Source organism: Rhipicephalus sanguineus, chromosome 2 (genome assembly GCF_013339695.2).
Source record: "Rhipicephalus sanguineus isolate Rsan-2018 chromosome 2, BIME_Rsan_1.4, whole genome shotgun sequence".
In the NCBI taxonomy this organism is placed as follows: Eukaryota; Metazoa; Arthropoda; class Arachnida; order Ixodida; family Ixodidae; genus Rhipicephalus; species Rhipicephalus sanguineus.
Window position 1 is genome coordinate 12278625 of NC_051177.1, and position 25503 is coordinate 12304127.

At 46.7% G+C, this 25503-nt stretch overlaps 1 protein-coding gene across 1 annotated transcript in view; it reads left to right on the plus strand.

Moving 5' to 3' along the window:
* LOC119382415 (coronin-7) overlaps nucleotides 1–25503 on the plus strand; it is a 231134-nt gene that overhangs the window by 129660 nt on the left and 75971 nt on the right. The window contains exons 17-18 of the mRNA XM_037650110.2: nucleotides 7191–7299; nucleotides 17051–17280. Of these exons, the coding sequence (XP_037506038.1) occupies nucleotides 7191–7299; nucleotides 17051–17280 (339 nt within the window). The remainder of the gene's footprint in view (nucleotides 1–7190; nucleotides 7300–17050; nucleotides 17281–25503) is intronic.

Below are 25503 nucleotides of genomic sequence, written 5' to 3' on the forward strand. Positions count from 1 at the left end.
GTGGCGTCAACTGTCCTCCACAGTTGCTGTCCTCCACAGTTCGTCCATGGGCAAGAACACATTTTTGTAACTGGCAGAATTGACGAGCTAGGCATTGTAATGGCTCGGGTAAGATGAAATGTTGCAGATTGAAATGCAACATAGAAATTGCTAGTACAGTCAAACCCGGCTGTATAAAACTCGGCTAAATTGAATTATCAGGCAGTGCGAAACGCCCCAAGAGGTTGGCTTCCTCTCACAAGAGTTGACTTTTCCTTGCAGAAGGGGGCTTTCACAGCATGTATTTAGAGATTCATCGATGCGGTGGTAATAGGAAGGCATGTGCAGAGCTAGAAGAATCCATCTCTTGCCATTGCATGCTTTCTCCCATTATTCTTTGTCATTGCTGCCGTCATGCGGAGTCAGCGTTCGCTCATCTCCCTTTAACAGAATGGCTGCCGTAAAACGGTAGAACCTGGCTGTTCTGCGCAAAGCTGTCGATAACACAGTCGGTTGTAGAGAAGTCTGACGTCACTACTGCGTACATCATCCCAAGAAGCACGCCGCGTAGGATATTGAAAAGTAACGCCAACATCTGGGCCAAGGCAGACTAGAGGGGGTTCAAGCGCCCGACAAGTACGCATGGTTGCGTATGAAGGTGTTGAGTGACTGTTTATATGATACCATTTTTTCTCACCTGCAGCTCACCCCTGCATATAACCCACATCCCCAACTACAAACCGCGGAAAAATAAGAACTAAAAAAATTTGGCAGATCCCACACGTTGTGGTTTCATGTGAAGCAGTCAGCGAGTACTTCTATGCTTTATTTTATGGCTTTCAAGTGTTACATGGTGGATCGACGTGTTTTTGTGAGTGTAGTAGCTGCGTGCACATCATGGGCTTACCAGGCACGTTGACAACACTGGCATTTAAAGGGTAACTTATGGTGCAACGTAACGTCAGCCCTCACGTTAGAGTACATACATCAGTATTATCGAAACCCTTCCTCTTGAGGGGAATCGGCTCCTCAGGACAATTTATAAATAAAGTTCATTGACTCACTTACTAAGTGCACTTTATCATGCAGTCATTTGAATCTCATACGTAACTTTCGTTAATGTATTCCTCCGGGGTCGAGCAGTGCTTCAATATAGCTTGCTGAATCTTGGGAATACAAATGTAATGTCTATTAGACTGCTTTAAAAGCGGAGCAAACACTGTAACCATCGACGTTAATCTGATTTGACGCCTGTATCATAGGAGTACATATGTAGTGTTTATTGCTTTCTTGTAAAATTAGATAGCCAGCACCACAACCACAATCGACGTTGCACCAACATTACACTTGCATAGGCTGTTTTTCCAAACCAGTTTATAGGCCTGGCGTGGCTCTGCGGTAGAATACCTGATTGCCGCGCAGAACGCTTGGGTTCGATTCCTATAGGGTCTTAATTTTTATTCTCTCCATTCGTCGGGTCAATGCTGCCGATGTCGGTTTTTCTTAACGCTCTCGCATTTAAGTTGCCGATGTCTGTTCTCGCCCATCCTGGGTAGATATAAACTGTCAATCACCCGTGGCTCATACCCGTACGCCGCGGCCCGTGGTAAACGGGTATGTGCCGCATGTGTCCAGAGGAAAGGGTTTGACGACATACTCGACAGGATTTTCACGTTATTCATGTCATGGCCCGACAGCCATATTTGTCAAATCCTCTTACCCTCCCATGCTAATTTTGGTCTACACCGAGTTAAGGAGGCGATCTTGAGAGCACCCAGACGTAGGCGGACGGACGGACGGACAGACAGACACAGACTGTCTGTCTGCCAGATGCACAGACTGTCTGTCTGTCTGCCAGACAGACAGACAGACAGACAGACAGAAAGAAAGAAAGAAAGAAAGAAAGAAAGAAAGGAAGAAAGAAAGAAACGCACACTCAAAGTGCAAAGGTTTACCGCGTTTAAAAGAAATCTTCAGTGTACTGCCATATACCGCCTTCCTTGCGTTATTATGAAGTAGTTCCGGGAAGCAAACTTCAAACCAGAATTCACACCAAGAATATGGTAAATTTTTTAAAAAGTTTTTAATTAAGTTATACAATATATCAAACTAATTCCTCTTTTTTAGTGAGTCCGATGTATGCTGGTTCGGCTGTAGAACAACTGGTATGCACACTTGCATGAGGTAACCGTAACATGTTGCTACAAATCTGTCTGGTAAAGGTAATGTTGGCCTCTAATGCAAGTGTTAGTTAAAATTACACTGATATGACACCAACTAGAGATGATGGAAACAAAAGCATGGGAATTACCTAGTCCTAAATTGTCGCGTTTAAATCCGTGAGCACTGTACATATACGTACAAATATGTTGTCAGCTCACTGTAGTTTCCGTAGTTTCCAAACTGGTTGTAAGAGTTTCTTGCATTGAGTTTGGTGTAGTTTCGAAACATGTGATGATAAAGCATGAGTATGGCCCTTTTAGCGAAACCTTCCACAAAAGTACTTGGACTCTTATCACGCATATGTTAGCATGAACCATATTTCTCAGTTCAGGAAAAATTGAGTGCCAGACATTCAAATGTCTACGAACCAAAATAGAACTACTATGAGCTTAAAGGCCAACTGAAACGAAATTTGACTTAGACAGAATTAGCTTGGAATGCGTAGTATATCTTGGGTGAGTAATGATAATCACAGTGAAAAATCTTGCAGTCGCGTACTTCATTTAAAATCGGTGCTCTAATTATCAGCTAGGAGACGACGTGGAGCCCTAGTGGTGTGCCCGGGCAAATCGGAAGTGACGTAAATTGCAGTTCACAGCCGCTCGTGAGCAGAACAAGCAGAACTCCCTGCAGCCAAATCCCTTCCTTTTCTGCGTGACGCTCCTCTACGAGCGGCCAATTCCGAAAAGCTAACTCTTTTGTAGGACGAAATGCGGGTCCGTAGGCTGCTGGAACACGTATGTTATGGATGGGACCAGCTTTCACGCTTTTCAAAAAAAACGTAAAGCTCCATTAGCTGCTCGTTATCACAGTGAGGCGAAAGAGAATGGGAGCTATCGAAGAGCGTGGTACTTTATGCGGCGCACTTTAAAGATGACGACTTTATGTGCGACCGGTGTCTTTTCGCTCAAATACTGTTGAAACTGAAAAGAATGTTGATTCCTGACGCAGTGCCTTCAATATTCAGCCATTGCAAAGCCAAGAGCGGGAAGCTCCAACCAGTGTTTGGAGAAGTACTGGCAACAAGAGGTATTCGTATAAGACAGCTTTAGTATAACGTAAAATGCTTGCGTTAGCATGTTTCGCACGCTAAAATCTAGCGTAACACTATTCAAAAGACATTTAGTATAACGTAAAGCAAGTAAAACGACGCCCCGCGAAGCACTAGACTAGCTGCGCCATCTACGCGCGAGTAATAAAAGCTCCAAAAAGCTGATCGGCTCGTTTTTTGTTGCGAGTAGTCAAAACAGCAAAGTTCGACAGAAATGTAGTCATGCTTGGTTCAAAAGAATTCAAGCACGTAAACGTATTTTAAGAAAACAAATTGTACTACGTTAGGTTCAGTGTGAAAGTCTTGGGTGCAGTCAGACAAGTGTTTACAGAAATGAAGGGACACTTTCGATGGACATGGGAGTGTGCCAAACCGAGCATCTATATCAAAAACAACGGTGTCTTACCGACCGTAGTCTATCAACGAAGCGAGAATACCCGACGTGCAAACCAGCAGCATCATTTATTTTGAACCAGTGAGTTCTCCATAGCAGTGTAGGGCGAGATGGTTGGTGCGAAGTGGGAAGCCATTGCTTAGAGAAACGCTTTATGGGCATGCATCCGTGTTTCCTTCACAGTGGATGTTTACATACTTTGTTTTTTCATTACCATCTAAAAACTGTGGCGCGGCCGCGAAGCGAATACCTTGGAGCGCAGAGCAGACGATTCGCCTGCATCGGTCGGTCTATCGGGCTGCAGTCTGCGTCACTTCCAGTCGGCTGTAACGGCGTCGTTTTTTCTAGTTTTGGTATCAAAAATTGCATTGTTGGCGGGCTTTTCTTCTTACGTAACCACTTGCATTTCGAAGGAAAAATTTGGCAGGTAGCATTATCGCCAGCTAGACTGCCTATAAATTGGCTTTTTGAGGTTTGCGTAATTTCGTTGCAGTTGGCCTTTAAAAGTTGTAAAGCTGCGTAAAGTAGATGTCAGAGTGCCACCAGTGGCTAACTTGGGAATGAGAACTGTGTACAGGTTGCCTATAAAATCCAGTTTCCCATGCAAGTGTGCAGTTTCAATAGCACAGGTACTTAATAAAATGGGTACTTGGTAATTTTTATTGCTACCGTAATGAATATTTCATGACGGTCATCAAGTGTCTGGTCATCATGGTCATGAAGGTCATCATGAGTGTCTGGCAACAAGTGGGGTGCTTACCATCAACATGTTTGTACACAGCGGTGTCATCAGCAGTCAAACCGAATATCATGGGCACAGGTTATATATACTGACAGTCAAACATAGCATTGGAGCCACTTGCAGCTCCCTCCATGTTGATTAAAAAATTGGTTGTTGATTTTAAAAATTGGTTTAACAAAATTGGTCGCTGCATGCATGTTGTGGCAATTGTGCTGCCTCCATGTGATGATGCTAGTAACTAGGCTTGCATGAATAGTAAATTTTAGGTTCGCAGAGAATTTGAGGCGAATAGTGATTTGGTTGAATAATTTTGGATCAAGTTCGAATAGTACACATATAAAATATTATAAAGAAAAATGAGCGTATTTGTCATGACCCATCTAACCTGCACAATATTTTCTTTAAATTGAAAGAAGGCACGGTGCAAATGTCATTCTTTTTGGTTCAAAGGAAGTGGAATCAACTTTGAATAGTAGCAGGATTTGACTTTCCGTAGAATGCAAGCGATAACCTGTAAAATATGCTACGTTTTAACATTTACTATACTTAGAGCATATATGCCGGTATAACAAGCTTTTAAACTTGAAAAATGATGAATTGATGTGAGGGTAATATGTTCATTTAATCTTGAAGTGGAGCTTTGCGGCAGTGCAGATTTTCCCTGGAAAGGTGCATTTACGGTATAGTACCCCTTCGCTGCAGTGAAACCACATTTACACTGAGTTTACATGCGGACTAATATACACCTCATTCAAATACTTCGGAATTTCCAATAATTTAAATTCGAATCGAAGCGAATTTAAATACTCTAATATTCGTTAGAATATTCGAAGTGCACAAATATTTGCACAAGCCTACTAGTAACTCAGTTGGTATCAGCAGTAGGGTACGAATTTATGCTGGTTGGTGCATGACTTCAAGTAGAAAACAGCGCTACGAGACGGGACAAAGAAAGGGCACAAACACAGCGCCGTGTTTGGGCCCTTTCTTTGTCCCGTCTCGTAGTGCTGTTTTCTACTTGGTATCAGCAGCCATGAAAAAAGCGAAATAATTTGTTTGCTAGTTGCTGATCGACCATTTGAATCTGTAGGAGACCCTTTGCTGTGTCATATTACATGCCACACTTTTGTGTAGATGTGATGACAGTTTTGCTGATACAGTCGACGACCGATAATTCGAACTCCACGGGGAACGCAAATAAGTCCGAATTATCGAATGTCCGAAAAAACGAATGCGTCAGAAAAAAAATACGTTTATTGACACTTCAGGGTCCCGGTGGCCGAAAAAAGTTGTCAATGCGTTGCTGCCCGCACTTCCGCTTATGTGCAACCAAGTCCGCCTGTATCTCAGCCAATGTGATGTGATCGCTGTACGATGACGAGCTGGTTTCGTTCATGAAGGCAACGCGTCTGTGCGGCGCACTTAGCGGTCGCACAAAGAGGCAGCATGAATGGCGGCGCGGCGCGTTTGGGTTCTCGCCTATTAAATGCGTGCACTACGCATGCAGCTGCACCAGGCCACATGCACTATCGAGCAGTTGACTGAAGATGCTTATCGTAAGGCTTGTCAGCGACTGAGCTGTACTCGCGCGTTTGCCACCTGCCGCCATCACGCCTCCGTGCATTTCCACTGCTTATCCGTAAAGACATCGCCGCACGGCGCCGTGATAGCGGCCCCTTTGAATTTCCGGTCCGCTTCACCCCATAACACTTCGGCATCGCGACAAAGCTGACTTTCGGACTCTGCTACTGTCGTAAACAGGTCGACTCGCGAAAGCGCTGGTTCGAACCTACGAGATGATAGACGCGGCAGAGGTGGGGGCTTCAATTATTGCCTTTCAGACCTGCAATTTGGGTAGAAAGTCCAAAAAATCGGACGCCGAAGAGTTTTAGCGTCTGCAATTTCCGACGTTCTTGACCATTGGCGTCTATGGGGCTGGTGATGGTGCCGCGAAAGCGTCCGAATTTTCGAGCACGTCTGGAAAATCGGCAGTTGACTATCTGCCGCATTTCGTTGTCGTCGGCGCGGCCTTCTGCGCTGGCTGTGAGGGCACCGTTGGTGCCATTTAACTCAGATCTTTTGAGACAGCAGAGCGTAAAATAAAGCAAGTCTCAAGATAAAAATGAGCGCGAGCGCAAAACGCTTTACCGCAGACGCATTCGACAGAATGGCGAATGGCAGCGCAGCGCGGAACCGGAATGTAGGATGTTCGCGATGTCGATATGATTTCCCACAGTTGACCAGTGCCTCCAAGATCGGCATTTCCAATCACAAATCTCGACCGAAATAAAGCCTCATAGATCACCAATTAGCTTTCGTTTTGATCTCTGAGGCCATACTTTGATGGTACGGGTGCCGTAGGAGATAATGGCTGGCGATTCGGCGTGCCCGACAGTCTCGGACAGGGTCCGGATTATCGAATGTAGATCTCGCAGCTGTCCGAAATATCGGTCGTCTTTACACATTACTTCTATGGGATCATCGGCGGTGCCGCGCGATTGTCCGAATTACCGAGCATGTCCGAATTATCGGTGTCCGATTTATCGGTCGGCGACTGTATCAGCGAGGTATCTTTGTTGTATGCAACTGTACTTCCTTCAGGGAAGCTGTGTTTTTGCTCTAACAAATGCCATCTCACATGTGTTCTGCTGGTCCACTTTTGGCTGACTGCTCTGCACATGTGCACTTGCTGTGCCAGTCTACTGGAGACTAGAGTAAGCAGCCAAAGCAGCTAAATACTTCAATTTGTATCTAATTCACAGTGGTAGTGCTGAAGGAACTTTGTTTTACGGTGAATACAGCTGTCCAAGAGAGGCCGTCTACAATCTGGAGTTGTTCCCAGCCTCATCTGCGGGACCAGCATCATGGACTTTGCCTGGGACCCCTTTAATAACAGACGCATTGCCATAGGTGAGCTCATCAGATTTGTTCATTGAACATACGATGTATAGTGGCTGATCAAGGAGGTGTTCTCACGAGCCTGGGAACATTTTTGTTTTTGTGCCACAGACACAGTGCAGAGCAATGGCTAGATAATGTTTGACCATCCCCACATTCTAATTGGCAAGGCTTGCTTCGTAAAAATTGAAAACACTGAAAGTATTTGTTCAGGGGAAGCTTGAAGATGTGAAAGAGTGGTAAGTTGGGCCATTTGGTATGGATGCATAGCAATGAACAGCGCAAAACAACAAGAGGGAAGACGAACACCACGCGTGTTGTTCTTCCCTTTTGTCCCTCGCTTTGTTGGCACTCTTTATTGCTATGCATGAAGAATTCATGAACACGAGCTGTTGCTGGAGCCGACGTTTCGACAGGGCAGGCTCAGCTCGCGTGTGTATTTGCTTTGTCCTCTACCCTAGGGCAGCTGCAAGAGACCTATAGTATCCGACAGCCATCAAAATTTCTACATCATCATTTTATATCTAATGCCATCCTTTGTTCGAGATACAGCTCTTTTCCTTCAAATAACAAAATGCTCTCGGATCAGGCCATTCTGGTAACATTAGATGTCTGCTCCTTGTATACAAATATACTTTTCACTGAAGGGATTGAAGCAGTCTCAAAGTCACTCATAGAAAGTAAGTGAACACATAATGCTCAAGTTTACTTCTCCTTACTAAAACTAGTCCTCACACTTAATTGGGAATTTGATTCATCCTACTACCTACAAATCTTTGGCACTAGTATGGGAACCCCTTTTGCACCAACATATACCAACATTTTTATGGGACACTTAGAATCGGAGCTCTTCAAATCGTCTCCGGTAAAGCCTTGCACCTATCTCCGCTGCATGGACGACATATTTATTATATGGGAACATGGCATAAGCACACTAAACGCATTCATTGACCATTGTAACAATTTTCACCCTAGTATTAAATTTACCATGCATCATTCTTCCAGTGAAATTAACTTCCTCGACACGACATTGTCAATTGAAAGAGGAAAATTAAAAGGACACTAAAGGCAAATATTAAGTCGACGTTGATTGTTGAAATAACTGTCCAGAAGCCTCTCAGTGCTACTTTTATGCCAAGGAAGTGCTTATTTTGAAATAAAATCACGTTTTAGTGGTCCGCATCACGTTGGCGCACTTCAAATTATCTGCCTGAAAGCGGTGTTTCTCACGTCACTGCTACCATGCCCAATGTTGCCCGCCTTTACTGTGCGGCGGCGTGCGCCATTCGGGCATCCAGCAACATCACATGCATGCGGCATTTTGTCCAACTTTCTGTCGGAGCGACTTTCACGAGCGTGCAAAACACACGCGGCAGTACGCGATACCGAAACTACCACTGAGACGTGACCGTGTGAGCGAAGCAGGGTGCCGGGAAAAGCGCAGTTCGGCGAAAACGGAACCTTTGAACCACGCTCGCCGTTCCCCGTGGCAACGCCAAAGAGGTTCTTTTTTCCATGAATCAAACAGAAACGAACCAGCAGCATTTTATTACGTCTTTTGATGCACGGAAGGTTCTTTTTTAATTACAGCTAGTTTGATTACGAGTGATTAATTGTAGTCAAACTCTCTCACGTCACTGGGATCATTTCCAAAATGTTCCGCTCGTGGTGCTCATCGTGTGATACATTTAGCTTAATTTCTGGGTAAGTAGGGCACTGCTGTTGATAATATTGCCATTTTAGACGTTGTCATACATTGAGCTTTCACTCTGACGTAAATTATTTGCCTTTAGTGTTCCTTTAAAGACGATGCTCTACAGAAAACCAACAGATAGCCAACAATACCTGGAGAACACGAGTCATCACTCACAACACTGCAAATGAGGGTTATTTGTCAATCAGGCAAGGCGTATAGGAAGGATCTGTAGTGACGACGGTGACTACTTTCACCACTTGAACAACCTAAAGGAAACATTAGTTGAAATTCCCCGCAAGACGTCTAAGCAAGATCTACAACAAAGCATGTAAACTAGATAGAAAATCAGCACTTTCTAGAAGAGCCCCTGAAACACAGCTCAACCAGCCGTTAGCATTTATAACCAAATACTCATGTGCGCTCCCAATCATCAATGATACTATTCCTCACAAGTAGTATTCAATACAGTTGGCACTTGGCATGTTTATTATGGAGGCATTTCTGATGAGACGCTACCTTCGCCTTAAAGGGAGTCTCTTCATCTCATTACACTATTGTGAAGCTAGTTCATCACAGTCAAGTTTAAACAACATTTATGGGGGCCATTCATATTTTTCCTGTTAAATATTAATGCACTAAAGAAGACTTGGCTTTACTGCCTTTCAGATTCAATGCATTGTTTGATAGTATGTGTGAAAACAGTGCCTTTTTGTTGGCATGAGTACTTCTAGTTGTATTTCAGTGAGCAGAAGTGCCCTGCTGTTCAATCTGTAGAATGTCTGGCTGTGCTGCGTATGCTTGAGGAGGTGTGTCTTGGAAGCCATCTGCACAAATGCTGGCTGAGATGGTCGGTTACTCAATGTGCACCTAACGTCGGAGAAGCCTCTAGTGTAATTGGCTGGTCTGTGTTGGCAAAACTCTGACTACAAGTGGTAGGAATCCAAGTGCCTTCACACATCGCACATCGTGATGACCATTTGCCAGATCAATCTCCGGGAAACACGGCCCTTCAGTAGCAACTTGGTGTGTCGTAGCTATTTTCCAACACCCAGCATCAAGTGCCTCACAAGCAGAAGAATTGACATTTGGGCAAACTGGTATTGACTGAACTCTTGGTAGGGTGGCACAAAAGGAAACACAGGGTGGCCTTGCATTCCCTTGGGCGCTACCCTGCTAAGATGTTCACCGCAGAAGCACGTGTTACCAGAATGTGCCCCCATTGGACTCCTTCTTGCACTCTATTGCCACAAAAGGCCTGCAAAAACAAGGTGATTACATAGGGCCTTTGTTCTGCAACTTCTCGTGCTCACTGGGCCGTCTTCAGTGCAGCACATGTGTGACCCAACAGAGTCGAGGCCCACAAGCCCATTTATAACGAACTCGAAAGGGCCACGAAAAATGGTCGTTATATCACTAGTTCGTTGTAAATGGACTCTCCCTCAAAAACGTGCATTTAGCGACCAAGCTGCTTTTCTTTTTCTGTGAATTTTTATTGAAGAGTGCTAACAACCCCTCTGGTGAAATTACTTTGTGAAGCGATGCCCGCTGCGTGCACGAGTGAATTAAACTGCCTTTGCAGTGAACTGGCACCATTTTACTGAGCCGCTGTACCGCCACGTGGAGCCAATCATTCCTGGCTAGTTGCGTGCAGCACGTCGCCTACACGGCTCACGTCATCACTGCTGGGCCGCTTGCTGTATTGCGTGCATTTGTGCGTTGTTCGGGCCCCCTTCACTTCGGACCGTGCACGGGTGTGGCGAGTAGCCTGTTCATTCAGCGGGGCGAAGACAAGCATTTTGCAAGCAACGCGCACACTACGTCTCCACGATGCTCTGATGGTCCTATACAACGAGGCGCGGCGCGCTTGGGTTGTCGCCTAATAAAACATGCAGTATACGCTCGCTGTAAGTGCATTGATCTTTCTTGGTGCCTGTGCCGCTCAACACCAGCGAGCTACTTTTGTTTCCATGAAGTGGCGCACACTTTATTTCGCACGGCGCAGCGGCGGCAAACTTGCGAATGGTAGCATTGCATGCTTGTATACTTCTTGTATTGCCGTCAACCCGAACAGCTTACGCCACACGTGCAGCCGCGCAGATAAGCATGAGAGGGAAGCATGAGAGGGAAGGCGACGTGGCGGCCAGCGATGAACATCGCTGGCCGCCACATTGCCTTTCCTCTCATGCTTATCCATGAAGGCATCGCTGCAATCGCGCGGAAGTCGTAATCATTGATCAACCAATCTCTGCCGTTACCGAAAAGACGAAAGAGATTTTGCAGCACATTGTGGCATTGACGCAGTGAACTTTCATGCACCGAATAAGTGGTCATCGCTTATTGCATTTTATTACTTGCGTTCCCATACATAGGTTCATTGTAGGCGGTGGTAGCTGCAGAGAACGGCTTGTTGTGACTGGGGTCGCATTTCTAGTGCACAGCTGAGGATACAGGCTGTGGTATTTCATCGCTGTCACCGTTGTTGCGACTCAGTTAGCATAGCCGTTGGGACCACTAGTGGGTGTCGTGCCCTTAGCATTCATCACGACGAGTTGAAGAGAGAAAAGACTTTATGTACACGTATTTACATCGTTCTGTCTCAGTCAACAGGTGCTGGCGCTCTTTAGTGCGCCGGATTAAATAACTAGAATGGATACTGATTGGCTGTGGCTCCGGCTTAGCAAACGGGCCTGTGCCTTGTCACAAGGCAGCCAGCTGCCTCGTCATCACGAACAAACAATGGTGATGACGATGAGTTTGTTTACAGGTGATGCGATGGGCGCACATTTTCGGTGAAACAGTGTCGTGAATGTAAGAAAAGTTACACGGTTAGTGATGTGCTTACTTTATCATAAAACAAACTTTCAAGCCAAGCTCCACTCAGCGAAAGTTTCGTTGAAGCAAAAACAAGCCCAAAAAATGGATTGTTGTGGTGAGAACTTCGATGCATTGACTTCTGTGGCAAGGGGACAGGGATTAAGAAATACTTCGTTGAAGGGAAAATTTTGTTGAAGCGGTGTTCGTTGGTAGTGGAATTTGACTGTATCTGTGATTGCATCTACCGCAGTTTTGTCCGCCGTAGTTGCGGCAAGCAGCATCGTTTTACTCGGTGAACGTTTGATGTGCATGTATTTTCAGTTTCGTCATTGCCATACACGATCGCATTGATAGCGACTGCAGTTTCGTCCGCAACAGTTATGGCAAACGATAACCACAGTTTTGACTGTGTGTGTGCAGGCCGCGTGCATGCTTTCGAAGCTTCAAGAACATGCTTCTCTCGGCTGTCGCTCGACGGTTTCAGTACCAAAGTTCGAATCACCCGCCACGACGTGAAAAAGTATTTGGAACATCCAAATTTTGGACCATTAGACACAATAGAATTCGGTCGAGGAGTTTATGAATTCGTATCAGACCGAAATTCGTATCACCAGGATTGTACTGTAGTTAAAAGCACCGGAAGTGATTACAGTAGACTCTCGATAATTCAAACTCTGATAATTCAAACTTTCGGTTAATTTTTGGTTGGCCCACTACGTTTGCAATTTATTTTAAAGCTGCCTAATTCAAACTGTCGCACTGCACAAATTCGGTTAATTCAAACTTTTTGCTCGTCCATGTCTGGAAATATCTACTGCCTTCGTTGCTTCTAGCCTGAACATTCACATTTTCTGTTACTATATTTCGCGCGGCTTGTTGTGTTCACATTTGTTGCAAAAGAACCCCTATATTTAACAAATATAGGGGTTCTTTTGCAACAAGCATGAACACAACAAGCCGCGCGTGCGAACCTGTCCCTCGTATGGATCACACCGCGCACTAGAGGAGCGTAGTTACTCGCTACTAGTGCTACGCAGCAGCCCTAACAGTCAGATCTGTGACCCCCTATCCCGCGGTTCGCATTGAGTTGCGACCGCGGTGGGTTTCAGGCCAGTGGGGACAGAGACAAGCCTTTCAACTGAAGGTGTTTATTCACCTCAGATGCCAATTGCAACAATAGAGTAGCACATCAAGTTAACACCTCGGCGGCGGAGTGTTCCGCACTACTGGGGGAAACAACTGTTAACAAATAGCAAGCACACGTCGAGGGAATGATAAATGCTCATCTCACCTCGCGTGGCTGCTTTTGCACTCCGGTCCGGGGCGGTGGTTCGCACTCCATGGCCGGAGCGCTGCAGGGGTTGATTGCGGCGGTGGTGCTCATGGCTTGGGTCCGATGTGTTCAGTCACACCTCCCAAGACCGAAAAGCGCGGAGGCCCCCAAGAAAGCGACGCGCGTTCCTGGGGTCTGGAGAGAAGTCTCTCCAGAAAAGGGCAAGGAGGGAAAACGGGGCGTCTAGACTTCGGCCAGGAGCAGGGCGCGAGGGGCTGCGGGAGCGGCACAATGCCCTCTCCCACGCAACCCCCCTCGCCACTGCGCGTGCAAACGTAGCGCGAAGCCGAGGTGCCGCCGCGTTGAAGACAATGGGTTGCGTGTGCAACCCCACATCATCTGCTAGGCTCTGGCTAGAACAGCAGCATTTTCATTATAGTTCGCTCGCGTCGCACTGCGTTCGACTACTAGCTGTATTTTCTTGTAATGATAGTTCTTTAGATGGCTGCTAGCATTACAGGAGGTTAAGAAACGTTAACAGTTAATGTATCTTCTATATACATAGAGCCATCGCGGTCAGGATCATGCCACTGAGTTCGTAGCATCACTCACTGGGCTGCATGGCGTTGAAATAGCTTATGTGAAAGCGCGAACGTCCCGCCAAGCGAGTTAAAGAGTGCCTGCGCTGCTTTAGAAGCGAAGCGCAATCAATTTTACAGCTTCCTCACAAAAGTTAGCAGTATGTAAAAAGACTTTAACGAAATTTCACACTCCACTCCCAATTGTAGTCACGTACACAAAACATTTGCTGACTAAATAAAATTGATAACTTTATCGACCAGCAGGTTATTGCAGACAACTAGAGTAGATTGGACGGGTTGGATGCACATTAAAACTTGTTGCACGTACTACCGGCTCCGAATGAAACGCTAGCAGTGGTGCGTGTGGTACAGTTCGCACCCTTATGATTAGAGATAGCTATGCTCTTGCGGTTTGCCGCTCGTGACCCAGATTCATGCTTTCGATTGCGCAGTGCTGCCTAATCGGGTGTGCGTGCCTGTCAATGGTGATGACAGGACGGCGCGCATTATACATTTCCTAATGCTTAGGGAACGCGCTGCATCGTTCGCGTTTGATTTGTCACTGATAATACAGCTTGGTAAACAGTAGGAAAAATCGGTGAATATGTCCAGGAAGAGAAAGAGAGCTCTTTCCCACCGTTCTCTTGGCCCCTTTGGCTGGTTATTGCTATTTTTTACCGTGCTGTAACAAGATTGAATATTTTACAGTGAAAGCTTTGGATTCCTGATCAAACGTGAAAATTCACCGTCGGCGCCCCTAGTCGGCAGTGTCAACACGAGTGATGCAAAATATCATCACACAATGACGTCACCTTATGACGTCCTCATGACATCACAAACTGCCAAAATTTGTGACGTCATAACGTCATGTCACATGATGATGTCATCACATGACATTGTCGGTTTGCATTGCCTCCGTGATCGGTGGGTCGATCACGGAGGCAATGCAAAACCAGGTGATGTGTAAAAAGCTTGCAATGCCTCCGATCCTGGAGGCAGTGCAAAGCCACGTCCAAAAAGCATTCGGAAGGGAAGGAACAATATACATCGACTGAACAAAAAGAAGAAGATGGATTTTGTCTTCGAGTCGTCTTAGGCAAATGCATAAGGTACCCTGCGAGTCTTTTTAGTACAGTGACCGCATCACGCCCTATCAGGAGTCAACCATTGAGAGTGATTTACACTATTTCATTGCAGATACATCCTACCACGACTTTTGATGCGAAAGCTTTGTATTTATCTACGTTAGTATGATTACACTAATTCTGTTCAGCATACTTTCAGATGACCGTGAACGAGTCAGTAAACATCAATTTATTAATGCAGAAATTCAAATATTTTGAAATAAAAACAAGCTCCGCACAACCTGCCACTATTTGATATTACTGTCGTGCATCCCCCATTTGCCTCGTGCTCTCAACTTCTTTATTTCTTGTTTATATTTAAGTACTTACGATGCTCTTACACAGCAGCTGCTGAAAAAATGGATCTAATCAAAGATTGTTGCCTGTAACGACCACTTAATTTATTTGAATGACATCACACATCATTTGTCATGCGCTTAAAACTCCGAACAAAGGAATTGAATCGAAGGAGCAGACTTGGCAACCGAACACGTGCGGCATGCGGTATACGTATATTGTGCTTTAATGCAGACACGGTAGCCGAGGCCCGAACGCTAAAGTCAATGATCGAAAATGGGCCGGAAAGTCATTTTGAGTGTGCCACGGTCATAGAACAGTCAGGAAAAGAAATTGTCGCCATACATGCGGATGTACACATTGATGGTAGCAGACGACACCAGGAGCAATAGACACTGAACGTGCTCTTGATGGCAACTCCGCTCGATTTCGCTGGGCATTTTGCTTGAACATTTAGTACAAATTGCTTTATGAACTTGCCCACTAATGTTACAGTAACTCGAGCAGGAGAGACTGGCCGGTAGCGTCGAGCAACCTTCACGTAGCAAGCGTGCGCGAACAAAGAGCGACACTCGAGTCCTCTCTCTGACATCACACGCGAGAGGGCGCCACTCAGAGATCTCTAGGCGAATATCACAAAAAAAAAATACAACGCAGTACGAGAGAAAACGCTAAGGCACAGCACCGTGATATTCTCAGAGTCTTCCGTCATCCTGCGTTGTTCTTTTGCAGTAAGCCTCAAAATATGCCCACCAGTCTATTTTGCTGAGCTTGAGCTTAACGCAGCAGAACAAAACAAGAAATAAGAAACAATCATTTGGCAAAGTGAGCAGCGTGACCCCGTATGAAGGAGAAAAAGCAGGAACACGACACTACTGCTGACTGTCAGCTGGTTTATTTCTTACAGAGAGGTAGTTAGTATAGAGAAAATAGATCAGATGACATGTACATGTTATGTAACCAGTTTTAAAGGCGAAAGTTGAGACCGAGTAGAAATATGGAAAATATTCCAATACATGAAATGTGAAAAAGTTAAGGTTTTGGTATTTCAAACCACACGTTCTTTTCTACAGAGCACAGGAATGTCAGTTGGCTGAGATATTACATTCGGCACGGCCACGCTTGAACTTCAGCACTGTTGTTTGGGTGACAACCAATAACCCTAGCTCTTGCAACTAGCTTCCTTGCCCTTTCATCAGGGTGCCCCATGCCAGCAAATCACTCGAATACCTTAGGGGCCGTACAATCAGCACACAAGAATAGTATGTTCAAACAAATAAACAGGGACCCCTATGCATTCACCTAAGATGAGCTGAAGGCAAAAGCCCTCCGGTGTGGCTATCTGGTCATCATCATCATGATCAAAGGAGAAGAAGATGACGAAGGTGATGATGATCTTTAGGCGAGCATCTTTGTTGATGCTGCGTCTGATGACTTCGATGATTTTTCGTCGTATTATCAAATCAACATTGAAGAAGCAGATGATGATTTCTTAGGCCAGCATCCTTGTTGACATATTGAAAGCTCAGGCTTGTTGGTAAAATATAGTCACTATGACAGCTAGCACACAATCGCAATGCAGACAAGAAGGAAAGCAGTGACATGCGCAATCATGTGGGGTGACCATATAAATATGTGATCGCTATCCAATAAAAGTTATACATTCACCACTGTACTGGTGTCCTTTCTTGTGTGCGTCGTGATTGTGCACTGGTTTACTTTGCAACTTTGTTGATGCTGTGGTTGATTGTCAACATCTTCTTCTTCGATGGTAATTTTTGTGGCCGTTCATGTTGATGTCGACTACGCCGATGGTCACTTTTCTCTTTTGATGAGGCATATAAGGCTTTCGCACTAACCACGTCTAGGTTTCATATCATACATATTTCTGCCAAATATACCACATTTGATAGGATGCATAAGTACTGACCATACACACAGTGTATGTATTGTGGCACTTTTTACTTCTTCTCTGCAGCATGTGATGATGGTCGAGTTCGTGTGTGGACTGTTCCCGAGGGCGGCCTGCATGAGAGCCTGACAGAGCCGGACTTTGAGCTGAAGGGCCACACTGAAAAAGTCCACTTCGTGAAATTCCATCCGACAGCTGCTGGTGTGCTGGCCTCGGGATCCCATGACCTGACCGTGATCATCTGGGACATGGAGACTTGCGAGTGCAAGATTTGCCTCCAAGGACATACTGACCAGGTAATCTGTGTGTCATTTGAAGGGACACTGAAGGCAAACAACATTTTATGCTTGAATGAAAGGCTAATGCTTGAGAACGTCTAAAACATCAACGTTGTGTGCAGCAGCGCTTTAGTAGTCGAGAAATTAAGTTAAATGTAGGACGTGGTTTGCGCCAACAGTGGGATATTTTAGAACAAGCCCGAGATTATGTAGTAAGGCCTAATACTGGGGGTGTGCGAGTATTCGAACTTTCTAATATTTTTCGTATAGTGTTTCCTATTCGATTTGATTTGCACCGGAATTTTGCTATTCGAAGTATTCGAACTTCTGGAAAATAAATATAACGACGATAAATTGGCATGCAGCGTGCTTGGTCTTGCGTTTTGGGGTGCCAACAAGCGAAACTGCAAACCACTTCTGCCGGTTCTCCGAGTGGTCGCTGCGTAACAAACTTGGCCGGGGGGTCCTCTGCCGATGCGTAAAATACCCATCCACAGTTCTGAGGAGCCAGCGGGCAACGTGATTCGTTGCATGCAACGAAACACATTGCGGCTTCTTCGCTTTTGCATTTCCGCTAGCTCATTTTTCTTGCCCGCAATGTTCGGATTTGTGTGGTGCTTCGACGCCGTAAGCGGAGTTAGGCCTAGCCACGACTTCGAGCAGTAAGCTCGATCGCGATGTGTGTGGCCGTGGTACCCGATGTTTTAAAGTACGTCGAGCTTGATCGTGAGTACCAAGAGTCGTCCCACAGTGGTTTTTGTTGCAAGGTGCGAAGTGCTCATAAGCAGAACAGTCGATCCAAGACGCACTTCTGCGATGTTCGGGACAAGTGCGGCGCACTGTTGTAATCTGATGCTTTGTGGGGTCTCGAACGGACGTTGCTCTTTGAACACATGGAGACAGCAGACGCCGTCAGGCAACAACCACGTACACATTTTGTTAAACACTTTTACATACGACGAGCTCGCCTACCGAATCTAAAACACAGTAGTAACACGCCAAGGTAACCTTATACAATGCCAATAAAATACCCAGAAAACATAACCCAAGACAACATAAGACACACAATGCATCGCGAATGTGGTGTTGCCGATGTTCGACTCACCATTAGGGGACCGTGGGAAACGAGCCGTGGTATCGTCCCCCACAGACTCACCGCGGGAGACATCAATCCACGCATGCCGCCAATCCCCAAAGAGAGTCGTGGCTGTTTTCTATGCACCAGCCTAACCTCTCCGCCGCGGCGCCTTTGGGCTAACCCCAACCCACGCTAACACAACGCCACATCTTCCTCGGCGCCCATTTAACCTAACTGCGGCCTATCCGCGAGACGTGCGTGCTCCATGAGGCGCAAACGGCTTTACAGGGGGTGACAGCACCCTCACATCCCGCCAACCTTAAATCAACACTTATCGCATCAAACAACTTGAAGCAAACAGCTACACAAGCTCTACGAAAGAAGACAACACATGTGGAGTAAATGTCCCTAAAGAATGTTTGTGACCTGCAACACAGCCGCTGGTCGACACCACTGCACTGGCTCGACGACTTGACCTCAGTCCTGGAATTGCAAACGCAACGTGGCCGTCAGCGTGAGAGAGCGTTGATCGCGCTGACACGTCCTCCGGTTGCAGGCAGCACTCACGAGGGCTCCAGTTTGAAGGCAGCGGCGCAGGTCACAGGCATGTCCATTGCCTGAGATGTCTACCGCATTCCTGGCCAGCGGCGATACAGATGTACAGAAGACAGCGAGCTGCGGGGCACTGCAATCCCGCTGTGTACACTCAAAACACTCTCGACAGAACGGTGCAGTAGGACAAAGGGAAGGGAGCTACGATGGTACGATGTTCAGTACAGCTGGATGGTATAGCCACATGGTACGATGTTCAGTACAGCTAGCAAAGACATCGGCGGTGACTGAGACGCCAAATTCAAGTGAACAAATGTTGCTTTTCTTAGTTTGTGCAACGCAAGATAGAATGAGGGAAGCAGAGTGCAACACCTCAACGCCACGATCAAGTGGGTTGTGCCCCAAATGTGACGGGCAGCCACGCAGAGCCTTAGGCCTATCGAGTCACTCGACAACAACCGGCGTCGAACAAGCACCCTGCACAGGTGCAGAAGAGGCAGCTGCGAGGAGACATCAGCTCTGTGAGGTGACCCTACGCGCTCGCTGCACACAGCAGCTTACCGAACAATCGATGCCCACCGTCCGGACAGTGTCACGACGCCCCAGCCTTGAGCTGCAATACCAGCATCAACGACACCCCTGGCCCCTGGCCACCCGACTACACAAGCTGAGACTCCCAGAGTCAAAGATACAGAAGGAAAAAACATGGCTGATCCCTCTGTCATAGGAATTGGTATAACATGAAAGTGAAACGTGTCTTCACAGACATAGTTGAGCGTTTGTTGGGCATTCTTTCGCCACAAGCGCGAAGGAATGAATGCTACAGCAACAAATTGTAATGTCACGCGAAGAACGGCAAGCATCTCGAAACTTGCGATGCACTGCTCAAGCAGAAAGGGCACACGGAACGAACATACACAGGATGAGCACGAATTAACTGTCACAGTTGTAACTTATTTGTTGTATGTAACAGCGATATACTGTTATTCTACCTTAACCTCTCACCACTACCAACTGTAGCCCATAGCCCACCGCACTGCATGCATCGTGTCTTCATATCTGTTTTAGGCATTTTTACAGCCACGATATCATAAACATATCGTAACTCATGGTTCATATATATCCCAGCATAAATTGGCATGGCGCTCTTTGGCCTGATTTGGCCCTTGCACCACAAAACAGCAATACATCATCATTAGTGTGCGGAATTAGTTAACATTCTTAAACGCGCCGATTGGTAGGTGATTGTCCACCATAGGTAAGGTCTCAGGGCCTGTATTTTTCTATATTGAATTTCTGATATATCAAATTAATTTGCAATCCCTTTCGAGTTTGATATATCCGTGTTCGATACCCTCCTCGGTACTGGAATACCCAAATGTGTACCGGTTTTAAAGGCTACAGATCACCACAATTCGATGTTTGCATGTTCTAATTCATCGTGCCACAATAGGCATATGTTGCTTTCCCTAACTGCCGAGAAATGGCGCCATGTGTCCAGTCATCTTCGAAAAATGAGTAAACAATAATGGCTGTGCACGACACGATCGCGCTCGGCTGCGTCCTCGTGGTAAGTAAAATCTTTTTCATAATTGTAGCATAAACGACTTCATCTATAGTACGTTCCTTTAACTATGGACGCCCGAAAGATCATATTGGAAGCCATTTCGGTCTTATACTTTTGTTGCACTGTAAGGAGTGGGGTTCAGCGGGTCTCGTAAAGTAGCTGGCTCCTGCCGTCTGTTCCCATAGCTGATATTTTCCCAGTGAGGAGGCACGTACTTTGAAAGAAGGAACGTAGGTTGCTACTTAACGACATAAGTCGTCTGTCAACACTCAGGCACTCGAAAAAACAGTGTCAGCAGCTCCCGCCTATCCGGTGCCTTGCCGCCACAGGGCCCCACGTACGAGAGAGGGTAAAGCAGGGTGTCTACTGACCGGTAAAACCGGGAATTCTCAGAGATTTTGGATAGTCTGAAAATACTCAGGGAAAACAGGGAATTTGTGCTCCCATCAGGGAAAATACACAGTAACATTCACAGTAAAATCCAAGGCAATGAAAGTCGCGGTAACGCTGGCTCGAGATTTTGTCGACGCATTTTTTTCAAATTGAACGGCCGCTGCGCCTGTGGGCAAAGGTCGTACCTCAATGCACTCCTCGTCTTAGGAGCGGTGGTGTAGGAGAACATCCAGCTAATGCGTGGCATGCAGGAACCATGAACCACAGGACATCATATTGCACCATGTCGTCGGGGTGTTCTGTGACTACGCGGTGTAGTTCTGTATTCTATGTCGCGCGTGCTGTGTGTTAGCGCCCGATATGGTGTTTTTGTTGTCGCCCCTTGTCAAGTAACAAGCATGGTTAGTTGTAGAGGCGGCAGCAGTAGATGCAACGAGCTTACGTTATCTTGCAAGCGATCACGATTGTTCGGGAAGCGGATGTCGTCGACAAGGCTGGTATCTTGCAAGCCATCCCGATTGGCGAGAAAAAGACGACGATGCTCGTTGGCGGTTATCGGAGAGCTCACTTGCTCTGGATGCCGAGCTTCAAAGATGCTACCTCCGTGAAGAATAGAACAAATTTCCAGGCGAGAGCGAGCGTAACTAACAGGCGCATTTACAGCAAGTGAAAGCGTTTTTTTTTTTTTTTTTTTCGCTGAAGGCACTGCTGAAACAAGTTTTAGGCAGTCGACTGATATTTTTTGTGCCTGCAGCTCACAATTACCAGCTGCACCCACTGCTTATGTGGATGTTTTCCTGCAAAGCCGAATTACAAGACTCTTCGGGGCCAGTGTATACATGCCTTGCACATGACGTCACAGACAGGTTCTCTGCGCTGGGGCCCCAACGTGGCGGCCACCATGACTTTTTATCTCGTTAGAGTGTGCCAATGAAAAGGAGGACACCCAGTCGTTCGGTCCCCGCGTTCTTTTGTTCGCCAGCCGCACCACGGGGGAACACAAAGGAACACGAGGGTTTTGGTGTGAAAGATGCTTGGGGCCACCAGCACTAATCTGATGGCGAGCCGTCACCGTTTCTTGCTCGGCACGTTCGAGCAAAAGCTCACGGAGCGTCTCAACCAGCTGGTACCCCAAGATGTCGACCACGGTGACGTCAATGCAAGCTATGATTCGCAACACCGGCACGGGTCCCACTTGCCTGATACGGCGCGCGATGTCGGAAAGCAGAAGCGTAGCCACCATATTCGGATGTGCCGTAATTCAGGCTGTTGCCGTGCTTTCATGCGATCCTATCCCGCAGCTATCCTGCATTTTTTTTTTTTTTTTTTTGCGATAGCAATTATATAGATACTCCAGGGGAATTTTTCGCCTTCGCCATAATCATCAGTATCGAGTCCGAATCGTGATTACATCACACCGCGCGTGTGAAAGTGCGTGAGCGCTGCCGACGAACGGGGCTCAAGCAGAGATGAAACGAGCCGACCATCGCCTTCACGCGACGGGCACATGGAGATAGGAACCGGAGGGTTGGTGAGGGGGTGCGGGGGCGGCGTGAGTCCGACAGGAAGTGCGTACTTTGTACCACCAGGTATGGTTGGGTGTGCGTCTTTGGAGGGGATTAGCAGACAGCCCATATCTTTTTCAGGTGCAGTGCTCTTATTGCAAAACTTCCGTTGAAGCCATAGCAGTGGCGGATCCAGAGGGGGGGGGGGGTTGGAGCGATCCCTCTCCCCCCCAAAGCCTGCAGCCCCCGCCCCCTCCCTTCAGTCCCTGCCGTCCACCTCCTTTGTCAGCCTCCCTGTTGAGTTTGCCCCCTTTGTCAGGTTCCGTTGCCTACCACTGCCCAAAAAGGGTAAGGAGAATCTTGTCCCCGCTCTCTACCTCTCTCCTCATCGCTCCACCCTTTCCTGCTTCCCTAACATTTCCAACCAAGGCTTCTTAGGCGCCGGCATAATCACCTCTGGGCTGTTGTAAATCTGTGTGACCCCCCTAAAATGCACTGTGGAGGCGGTGGCGTCAGCCTTTGTACTCTCCCCCCCCCCCATCCGATCAGATGATGGAAACCCCCTTCCTCCCCCCATGGTAATTGCCTGGATCTGCCCCTGAGCCATACGTGCATAGGTTATCTCTCTTACTGCAGCAGTTGCGTTTCCTGAAAGAGTGAGCTTCTAGTCTATATTCATATAATACAGTAGAACCCCGCTGTTACGTTCCTCACTGCTGCGTTTTCCCGGCTGTTACGTCGTTTTCCGCCGGTCCCGGCATAACTCCCATAGGATACAATGTATTGGGAACCCCGCTGTTACGTCGTAACTGTCGGACCGTTCCCGTATGATACGTCGCGAAGTGCGCTCGGAGCCGACCGAGTGACTACCAAAGAGAGCGGCCATGGTGCATTTTCACGCAGCTTGGCCTCGTTTGACCGTAATATTAGGCGCATGAGAGGTGCAAGCAACAGAATCTTTCAATTGATGCAAACAAAAGCATGGCCTTCGAGATTCAAATTGCAAAGATGGCGTCTATGACGTAACTGCTCGCGAAAGCAAGGCCTTTGAGATTTGTACTGCACAAACATGGCGTGTATGACGTAATTGCTTGCGAAAGCAAGGCCTTCGAGATTGGCATTCACTTCTGCCATCACGTTGGCGTAGACTCATCATCATCGTTATTTGTCGGAGAACGGGAGGAGTTCGAGCTGGTTGGAGCTCGCATGGTCGTGCGTGCAGTTCACGGTCGGACTCGCCGTGCCGGTCGTGATTGCGTGTGCTTAGTTCTTTCATGCCTACAGCTGTTGGTGTTAAAAAAATCACATACGTTGATAACATTTCTGTGGATGAGGCCGTCCTAAGCTCCACGTTTCTATCCATCGACTAGATCGCGGCTGAGCGCGCCAATTTTCGTGCTGCTCGTAAGAATTGAAATAAAATTCTGTACCACTAAATATTTTGCCATTTTTCCTGTTTTTCGGCTCTTACGTTTCCCGTCTCTTACGTTTATTTCCTACGGTCCCTTCAAAAACGTATCAGCGGGGTTCTACTGTATTCCTATTTCTTGCTATCATATTCATTATCTCGCCCTCGCGGTGAAACTGTGGCTCTTTTTTTCTAACGTGCGACGGTTTTCGAAGTTGTGCGTTCTTGGATAGCAAATGATGCGGCTGGGCAACATGATAACAAAGGCGTCGCACTGCTATGGGCATTGCACGTGGATTTGACAACAAGCCGCAGCAGCAGAATAAGCACTATTCCATAGTGCATTAAACCTGCATTTGTTTCGTTCTTACACGTGACACTCTATCAAGGCATATAATTGTGATTGCTGCACCTCAGGCTCAACAAAATAATTTGTTTTTTCACGCAATAAAAAAAAAGGTCTTTTTTTTCAGGTTCCCGTATTAGTTCAGCATTCTTGTGGCATTTTCAGTGTAAAATGAATCCTTCGGTAACTATGCCTTGTATGAAAGGTCGAATTTCAGTTTAACAAAGTTTCGATATAATGTAGTAAAGTGCCGCTTTTACCAACTTCACTATATTGAGATTTAACTGTACTTTGTACTATTCAAATGGGATTAAGTCATTTTTGTTTTTTAACATGCATACTAGAGAGTGACATCATCAAGCGACATGGTGTCTACCCATCTTGACATAAAACACAGTTCTGTTTCACTCAGGGAATTTTAGCAAAAACACTCAAAGAAAACTTGGAAAACTCGAATTTAGAATTGTCAACTCGGTAGACACCTTGGTAAAGGAACCACACAATACGTAGGGTGAGGGCCTGGTCGAGGATGATGTACAATTGGAGACCACCAGTGCACTACACAATGAAGATGTTCCCGACGACTCGAATATCCGAATGTCGGCGAGGAAGAAGAGTACGAAGGATGGGGTGGGGTGAAAGGTCGATGACATCGGCTGCCGCTGCCGGGAACACTTGCAAAAGCTGATGGCTGCTATTGGGTTTAAGCATCGGCTGGATCGCTGACAGCATCTACAACGGCACTGTCCCACGCTGACAAACACCGCACAAGAAAGGGGTGTACCTAAAACCTCCGTCGGGTTCCTCGCAACCACACTACGCCGAAATGCCTGGCCCCCTTGACCACATGTGCGTAAGCATACATCCAGGAAAACGCGGGGCCCCCTACCTCCGTACAAGCACCAATACAGGAGAGACAGCATTCCGGCAGACAGGTGCACGCACAATGGCGTCTGCCTCGATGAATTCCTAGGCCTAACGTAACAGCATGCAATCATACTGACTTCAAGAGTTCAGGATACCCATTTAGGTACTGTGGGTCTCAGTTGTGTTTCTTAACACTTTTCAGCTAGGTGCCTGACTGGCTGACTAGTCACGCTAGTTACTAGTATTTGACTACTAGTACCAGTCAGTGGCGTAGCCAGGGGTGGCACACTGGGCCTGTGCCCCCCCCCATCAAATTTTTCTTCTCCCATGAAATACACTTACCTGCCTGGACCCCATGTTGCATCAAAAGCGTGCCCCCCCCCCCCCCCTCGAGAGAAATTTCTGCCTACTCCATTAGTACCATAGTACCTGACATCGCTGGCTGACTACCACCTGACTAGTCACGCAGCCACACGTGGTCAGCAATTTCAATAAGCAACATGGGTTGAGTGGACCTAATTGATC